This window comes from Lepidothrix coronata, unplaced genomic scaffold (assembly GCF_001604755.1).
Source record: "Lepidothrix coronata isolate B3197 unplaced genomic scaffold, Lepidothrix_coronata-1.0 Scaffold158, whole genome shotgun sequence".
In the NCBI taxonomy this organism is placed as follows: domain Eukaryota; kingdom Metazoa; phylum Chordata; class Aves; order Passeriformes; family Pipridae; genus Lepidothrix; species Lepidothrix coronata.
The window spans coordinates 1,179,959-1,189,050 of record NW_016690338.1 but is presented as its reverse complement, the minus strand read 5'-3'; the positions used below and the strand labels follow the sequence as shown (position 1 = coordinate 1,189,050).

General features: G+C 42.2%; 1 protein-coding gene across 1 annotated transcript; it reads left to right on the top strand.

Annotated features, from left to right (window-relative positions):
* ENDOU (endonuclease, poly(U) specific) lies at nt 1-8,547 on the top strand. Its single transcript, XM_017829061.1, has 7 exons — nt 1-67; nt 3,817-3,916; nt 5,131-5,242; nt 6,473-6,594; nt 6,680-6,792; nt 7,586-7,739; nt 8,159-8,547. Exons 1-7 carry the CDS (start codon nt 57-59, stop codon nt 8,417-8,419), a joined length of 873 nt encoding a protein of 290 aa, XP_017684550.1. The 5' UTR covers nt 1-56; the 3' UTR covers nt 8,420-8,547.
* The last annotated feature ends 545 nt before the right edge of the window (nt 8,548-9,092 follow it).

Sequence of the window (9,092 nt, the reverse complement as noted above, 5' to 3'; positions counted from 1 at the left end):
TGAGGTTGTCTTATCCCTACTCAGAGTATTTGCTGAGAGAAAAACTTCTTCCTGGCATGGCAAGTAGGTAAGAGAAACTTCTTCTCTGACATGAAGGGTGAAGGGGGTGGGATACATTTGTCTGAGAGAACATTATGTGACATGCAGCACGGCAATAACCCTGCTTCCTCTTTTTATTCTGTTTTCTAACTTCAGTGTAAAAAATCGGTGAGACTTCTGAGCCATAAGCTGGTTTAGCTTAAAATAAAGGTGATGCTAAGATCAGATTTTGCTTAAAAATAGCTATAATGTAATGTAGAGATAATGCAGAGTTGCTTCTTCAAACATCACCTGCCTGCCCAGGACCTTGACAGACTGAGTAACTGCTGAGTAACTGCCCCCTCTTATGTTTGTTCCTTCACAACGCCTTTTCCTTTCCACCTAACAAAACCTTCCTCACTTAAACTTTGGTATTTCAAATAACAGGTTTAAACTTAAAAAAAAAAAAAAGTCACTGGACTCAAATAAAAGACATACACAGTAGCATAAGGGGAAAATGGAGATAATGGCTTCTATCCTCTATTAACCGTATAAGCTGATGCATGCATTTCACAACATTGAACCCATTTTATGAAATGATTGGAAACTTCTTGTGGATGTTCTGGTGTTCCAAATGCTCTTGTTCTCTGTGTAAAGATTAAAGGCCGTTTAAAATTGGATGTTGTTCAAAGGATCTCTGAAGGTAAATTTACTTTGGAGAAGATGTTTGTTCAAACCTTCTTTGCAGAGCTGTGTGACCCATTTGCAACACGTTTTTCTTGCTTTGACACTGTTGACTTGCTCACATTATTTGCTACTGACCTTTAATTCTCTTCATGTCCTGAGTAATTTCTGATTTATAGCAATAAAATCTTCTTTGTTTTGGGTAGAACAAAGGTTTAATACAAGAAACTCACTCAGAAAAATCAGGCACACCATGAATGTTTCACTTGAAAGCCATAATAAAATGGGGATGATATATTCTTTTGCTCTAGCCATACTGCTGGTGCATCAAGTTACTACTGCAAAGAGCCTCCCCCAAAAGTTGTCTCAGCTCTTAGAAGTGCAGACTAAGTGTTCTTGTTATTGGGGTGGTGCTTTGCTCACAAAAGCACAGCCCAGCAAGGCTCCAACTGGACAAAATCCAGTTGGATTTGCCTCACTTCTTGCACAGAAATAATTTATTCTATGTGAAAGCACAAATCTAACAACTGAGAGCTTTCACCATAGGGAGGGAGTTGAGAATTGATGATAAGAATCTCTGGGTTGAGTCATACATAGTTATATTGAAATCCAGAGAGTAAATGTGCAATACTCTTTTCCAGAACAACCTTACCTAAAAGCTGGTGTCTCATGGATTTGCATGAAGGTGTTGAGCATCTTCTCATTGAAGTTGTCTCACCTAATATGTGTAAGCAAAGTTTATGGCCCTTTTTGAAAGAAATACTGTCCAGAAAGAGTTTTTACAAGATGACTGTGTAAGCTGCTAAACAAGTTCTTTGCTTTGGCAAGGATGTATTTTTGTTTAACCTTCAGTGTGTACAGGTGCTCTCTGTTTGGAAACAGAGAAACATGGAAAAGTCCACGATGATATTGTGGTAGCACCCAGCAGAGATAAAGAAGAGAAAAGGGCTTTATTTTCTAAAATTAAGCAAATTCAGAGTTTTGGGACAAGTTTTCTGAATGCAGGATTACGTTTAGTAGAAGTATATTTATGAAACAAATATGAGGATTGAAATCTGTTAGGTAACCCTCTCCTGAGTAGACACATTGAGCTCATGTGATATTCCATAACATCACTAGAGAAGGAAAGGTCCAACAAAGTCCTAAAGTGCTTTATAAACACAGGATAAATCTGCTCAGAGCAGACCAAGAAGAAACAGTAGGTATTGAAGGGATGACAGATCTCCTGTGTAGGTGACTTTTACCAAAATACATCCATACTAAAATATGTGTGTATAAAATACTGAATTTATGGAACAAAGTATTATAATAAAACCCAACTGACACTCTCTCTAATGCTTCACATATCTTGAATGTCCAGCATACAGCAGACTCCTATCCACCACTTCCAAAGTAAAAACTGTATTAGACACAATATGATAGCTCTCAAACAGATGGGATAAGCTGAGGCAGAGGGGCAGGCAGCAGAAGGGCCCAGAACCCAGGAGAAAAGTGACCCAATAAAATTAGGTCAGTCTAAGTCTTTTTTCTTCTTTCAGGTATAGACACCTTTTCAAGCCTAGTTCAAAATTCAAGTGATCTTGTAGATCTGTCAGTACCTCCTGAGGTACATGATGGCTCAGCTTCACAGCTCCAGGCAGCCTGAGGTGTGGCAGCCCTGCCCTTCTGTAAGAGGCTGCTTTCCCCACTCTAAATAGTTCTGTGAATCTCACATGTATTCTTTATGCTCCTCAGCTGCTGCAGCACATTCTCTGGGGCTTTAATGTAAACTGCCTGCTTTTGGCTCCTAGCTCAGGGATGTGAATTCCTTTGGGCATCAAGCTCTCAAAGAGTTAAGCACAGATTGCTTGAGCTTTTCAGGGTTTTAAACTTAGGGTATGAGTTCCATCCCAAAGTTACACAAAGAATCTGTATTGCTCAGTGACAGGGGAAAAAAGTCTCAGTTCTCCAAGCACAGTTTGCTACTTTCTGTTTCTTCCAATATGGAGCTTAAACCATCAGTTTCTGAGCCTGCCACCAAGTGCAGAGAGGAGAGGACATATAAAATGCTGGCTCACTTTTTGCACTTCCTGGCTCTCAAGCTGCCACGTCAGAAGACTGTGACTTCACCACAATATTTGTTTGCTCTTCCTGCTTGAGAGCATGGATTTTGCCACTGGCAGGAGGATACAGCGAGTTATCTCCATCCTGGTCAGCACAGAAGGAGAAGACATAACAGGAATCAGGAGGTTCAGAGCTGGACTTGAAGGTGCTTTAGTTTAGTATGGGAGAACCAGTTAAAATCATGGCACGTTGGCCAAACAGCTATTTGAAAGAAATGCCCATTGTTAACAGATTTCAGTACTTTTCTTATTTTCTGCTTTGGAGGAGAATTCAAACTTATCAAGTGGTTCTTCTCTGGGCTTTGATGCACGTGCTGGTTTGTAACTGATTAATTCCACTGTCACTCATTTACAGATTAATCCATTCCTCTTTCTTCTCCACTCTATTCTTTGTCTTGATCCTGTTGATGTGGACATGATGCACTTGGAGCTACCTCTGGGCGGTTCATCACAGTAACAACTTCCTAAATCTTGTTGATAGATGGATGAATAGACTTCTGAAAGCTGTACACTACTATTCAGGGCCAAATTCCATTAAAAACAAGGAAAGGAGCAGTCTAGGTAGGTCTGTATGTGCATCAGAGATCAGTGCATGAAAGATATTTATTGTAGAGGGAATTCTTCACTTCCTGTTCTGTTGGTAATGCTGTTGCACACTGGTAACATCTCCTGCTTGCCTCTGGTTTGTACAAGAATGAAATACCACTGTCTTCATTTTTGTTTTTTGGAAACTGCAAGAAGACTTATCAACAAAAACTTTTTCAAATAAACTCTAACATAACCTTAGGGGAGGCTCAAGTTTCTTTACGGGTTACCTGCATTCTTTAAAGATGAATGTGTGGTTTTCAGACCAGCACTGACAGGAAGGTGTGGGGAGAAAGAGAAACCTCTCCTGATGACTGACAAGCTGGTATCCAGAACATGGAGTGACATTAGAAGTCTCCAGAAGTGGGACTTACAGAAGTAACAGCATGTCTTTTTTTAATGTGTATTTCTCTGCATTTCTTGACAGGAAGGCCTTAAATCATGAACTTTCTAAACTTTTCAGTGAGATGTGGGATATGGATGTTCACCGCCTCATGCCTGGGAAAGACTACACGATTGATGTGCAGGTAACCAGCTGCCAAGTCACATGAGGATTAAGGGCAGTGTGGTGCTGTAGGAAAAGGTGTCTGCAAAAGTGCCTTTCCTAAAAATATTGTGTGTGCTTTGTAATTTCCATTTTCAAGATCTAACAAGACGATACTCTGAGCAATACAGTCTGAATTCGGTGCTGGCCACACTTCAAGCAGAACTAGAGATGTCCTGAGGTCCTCTACTGGACATCCATGGATGTTTCAGCATGTGAATGATGGTTTGTGTGTACAGTCTGGGTGACTTGCAGTAGGTGAGATAGAACCCAAGTCATTCTTAGGGGAATAAGAGAGGAATTTGAGGAATTCTTGGGTTTTTCCTGGAGAGTGGGGAATAGCACAGAGGCATGGGTGAAGAGGATTTCAGGGCTGTTGCTTACAGTCTGAGGGAACTGTAAGGGAGGAGTGGGTATCAGATTTGATAGGCAACCATTTCACTCCTTTCTAGCTCAGTGTAGTGCAAACACAACCATGTGTTTTAGCCACAGATTGCAAGAGGCCACTGAATATTCAGAATCCACTTTTGTACTCACATAAATACTCACTTTATTCCGATGTTACTCAAATGTTTTATTCCAATGGTGCTTCACATTATAACATATAATGTTCTGTTGCTGATAAATTTGAAATAGGGTTGCCAAAATATAGCCAAAATATGCGTGGGGGAAACTTCTCCCATATGGTTTCTCCATTTGTCTTAAGGCTCTACTTACCCTTGCCCATGTTAACAAACTGCTACTCATCTTCTATCCTCTTTTCTTGGGAATGCCCTTTATGAAACAAATTTGAAAATTGTCAGGAAAGCCTCCTCACAACTGCACAGAGAAGGAGGGTCCTCAAATGTCCTTTTTATTTATTTGAGTTGGGAGGGACCCTTGGCTCTACATTACTTCTGCTTGTCATTTATATAGCAGAGTAACACAGCTGACTATTGATCAGAACCGAATTGTCACATGGATCATCACAGTCATCTCTGAGTCAACGGAGAAATTTCAGGCTCTTACAGTGTCAGAGATTATGCGTTTTTTACTTTATGTTGGCAGTTCTTGTGTAATGTCTTCTCTTGTTTCATAGGAAGACAATTCCTAACAAAGAATCCTGATGGGGTTTGTTTGGATTATTACAAAGGCAGGCACTGTCTCCTCTGAGGACACCTTACTTCCCACATTGTTTTACTCTGTTATTTCTCCCAGGGAGAAGCAGGCCCAGCACAGCCAGGGGACAGTGCTGTCCGGGACAATGCAGCCAGACATCTGTTCCACAATGTAAATGAAGGACTCCTGAAGAGCATAAAAACTTTTCCAAGTGAGACCCATTCTTTTGTTAATGGTGGACATGACATGGAAGAATCCATGTTGGGTTTTATGGGTTTGCCTAAAATATAGCATCGTATATTATTTGGATGGTGGTGAGGATCATCAGGCTGCGCGTCATTTGAAGGGGGTTTTCATAACATGGAGGTTACCTTTGACCTTAGCCTCAGGGAGAACATCCTTTTACGCCTTAGCCAGAATCTGAATTTCTCTGTGATTCTTTCACTACAAAGTGAAAAGGATGAGATTCTTGCAGAAAGACTGAAAGAGGTGGGATTTTTCAGCCTGCAAAAGAGAAGGCTTCACAGTTACCTAATTGTGGCCTTCCAGTACCTGAAGGGAGCTATAAGAAAGATGGAGGGAGACTATTTCCAATGGCCTGGAGTGACAGGACAAGGGGGAATGGCTTCAAATTGACAGAAAGAAGGTTTAGATTGGATATTGGGAAGAAATTCTTCCCTATGGGGGTGGGGAGGCCCTGGCACAGGTTGCCTAGAGAAGCTGTGGCTGTCCCACCCCTGGAAGTGTCCAAGGCCAGGTTGGATGGAGCTCTGAACAACCTGGGCTAGTGGAAGGTGTCCCTGCCCATGGCAGGGATTTGGAACAAGATGATCTTTAAGGTCCCTTCCAACCCAGGCCATTTTACGATTCTGTGTTTCTGTATATTAAAAAATACACCAAATTCATCTTTCCTCCTTTGCTTACAGCCTCTAAGCCCTTGCAGACAGCTCTACATCCATAGCTATTCCATGCATTGCTGTTGGGGGCTATAGTTCAAGCATGTCCATGACTGTATATTTCCTTCCCTAATTTTTCTCAAGCTATCTCATGTTGGTTTAAGCTTAATTATTCCTCCACTGAAATAATGCCCACAAAGCCTTGTGCCAGCATAGCTCAATTTCCTAAGCCTAGGTCTGTAATTGTGGTGGTCAGATGTGATTTGTTTTGGTAGAAGGTCATTGTTGCTTCAGCACTTGGCTCCCTAAGGAGATGCTTATCTTTAAAAAGATCTTTAAAAGGTACAGGAGTGATCTGGCCTTGAGTCACCTTGAGACCTACACCCAACAGCATTCCTGAAAACGGAATTTGACATATAAAGGAATGGCTTTCTCTAAGGGTTATGTCTCGAGGCGTATTCCATGGTATGTTTTTATCATGGCACACTCAGGCATATGGCCTGATCATCAGGATGAGCATGCTGGAAGTTTCTCTTTTTCCACAGCCTTTATTTCCTTATTGGACAACTATGAGACATCAACTGGTGTAGCTGAAGTAGTGACTCAAGAAGAAATAGTTGAAAACAACAGTTTTCTTGATGCTATCTTAACAACAGAGGTCATGAGGGTAAGTAATGCAGATCTTTTTTTGTCACTGAAAACACTGAATTAAAAAGTAAACTCTGTCTGTGTCTTGGTTTTCTATCCTTCAGCGAGCTCATGAATATCTGCTCAAAAAAAACCTAGCAAAGCCAAACCTTACCGATTTCAAGCATCAGCTCTATGACATCTGGTTCCAGCTCTACGCCAGGAAAGAAGAAGACAGGTATGTTTGATGGGTATGGCCACTGTTCATTCCTATGCTGTTTGATTTAGGTAAATATCTGAGTGCTATCTGTTACACACTGAACTGGAAGACATTCCTCAGAATGGCTTCAAATTGACAGAGAGTAGGTTTAGATTGGACATTAGGAAGAGATTCTTCCCTGTGAGGGTGATGAGGCCCTGGCACAGGTTGCCTAGAGAAGCTGTGGCTGCCCCATCCCTGGAAGTGTTGACAGTCAGGTTGGATGGGGCTCTGAGCAACTTGGGATAGTGGAAGGTGTCCCTGCCCATCAGATGATTTTTAAGGTCCCCTCCAACCCAAACCATTCTATGACTCTATGAATGTTGCCTAAATTAGGTGTTGAAATCTTACTGCTCAGAGACAAACAGTGTTGACCTTTGGGGTACATTGCTGGTGAATTGCCTCCGGCGGCACTTTGTGAACCTAATCAGAGGCCTTCAACCACAGACTTTTCAGATTTTACTTCATCAGTTTGACTATGAGTCTGTTAAAGGAAACAGTGCCAGAAACACTGATAAAATCTGGATAAGCAGCAGTGATGCATCTGTGGCATTTACTATCAACCTTCATCATCAAATACAAATTCAGTCCTCATGGTTGGAGTTTATTGCAAGTTTTGAGCACAGTGAGAAAGAAAACTCAACAAATCCAGACAGAAACTACTCACCAATCAACCTAAGCAAGATTGTGCATCTTCTTACCTTTTACCTCTGCCAATTTGAACTATTTAAACACATAAAAGACCTATATATTTTTCTTTTGTTTATTACAGACCCGATTCTTGTGGTTTTGAGCATGTTTTTGTTGGAGAAACAAGGCATGGCAAAGAGATCTTAGGTTTGCACAACTGGGTGCAATTCTACCTTCAGGAAAAGCACAACCAGATTGATTACAAGGGATATGTCGCTTGGAAGAACAAAACCAGGGTAAGAACAAGCAGGATGCCTTTGCAAGCAAGATAAATGGATCCAGTTGTGGTAATGAAACAAGGCTCAGTGATGCAATCACAGGCTCAACTGTTTTGAACAGTAATAAGTATATACAGTATGTAACTGTAGATAATCAGAATAAATACCACCCTGCCTTCCAGCTTCCTTTATTGCAAAAATTTTTTTAAAAAGTAGTGATGGTGTTTACAGAATTGCAACATTGTTGGGGCTTAATTGAAATAAATGATCATATATGGTCCAGAGGTATGGGAGAAGACTGTGCTCCAGCTATAGCACCCTGGCACACCAAGCATGACTAAATCTTTCAAAGCTCTCAAAAACCTGGAATCAGAAATTCTATCTGCCCTCTCACAGCTGTGTTTGAGATTATCCTGTTGTTTTGTTTATGCTTTCAGCCTGACAAAGATGTCCAAGTTTTAAGCATCCAGTTCAGCTGGAAGGGCTCAGTCAAGCTGATTGGAAGCACCTTTATTGGTGTGAGCCCAGAGTTTGAATTTGCCCTTTACATCGTCATTTTCCTGCTGTCTGAAGAAAAATTCACCCGTGAAACAGTGAAAATAGATGAGTTGTCTGGTGCCATGGACACCACCTGTCACTGGTGGGGTTCCACAGGGCTCCGTCTTAGGCCCAGTGCTCTTCTACATCTTCATAAATGACTTGGACACAGGACTGGAAGGGATACTGAGCAAGTTTGAAGATGATACAAAACTGGGAGGAGCTGTTGACTCCCTTGAAGACAAATGCCATTCAAAGAGACCTTGATAAGTTAGAGGATTGGGCAATCACCAATCCTGTGAAGTTTAACAAAGATAAGTGCCAGATTCTGCACCTGGGATGGGGCGACCACAGATGTAGGAACAGACTGGGGAATGAGATGCTGGTAAGCAGTGCCAGGAAAGGGTCCTGGGGGTCCCGGTCAGTGGCCAGTGGGACATGAGTCAGCAGTGCCCTGGCAGCCAGGAGGGCCAACCCTGTCCTGGGGGGCATCAGGCCCAGCATCACCTGCCAGGCCAGGGAGGGGATTGTCCCACTCTGCTCTGCCTTGGGGCAGCCTCACCTGCAATATTGGGGCACCATAATATAAGAAAGAGATTAAGCCATTAGAGAGTGTCCAAAGGAGGACAATGAAGATGGTGAAGGGCCTTGATTTGAATGTGTGTGAGGACACTGAGGGCACTTGGTATGTTCAGCTGGAGAAGAGGAGACTGAGGGGAGACCTCACTGCAGTTACAACTTCCTTGGGAGGGGAAGAGGAGGGGCAGGGACTAAGCTCTGCTCTGTGGGGACCAGTGACAGGACCCCTGGAAATGGCCTGAAGTTGTGTCAGGG

Coding starts and splice junctions, on each gene's coding strand:
- ENDOU (XM_017829061.1), top strand. Junction 3,917..5,130: donor ACTACACGATTGATGTGCAG/GTAACCAGCTGC, acceptor TATTTCTCCCAG/GGAGAAGCAGGCCCAGCACA. Junction 6,793..7,585: donor GCCAGGAAAGAAGAAGACAG/GTATGTTTGATG, acceptor TGTTTATTACAG/ACCCGATTCTTGTGGTTTTG.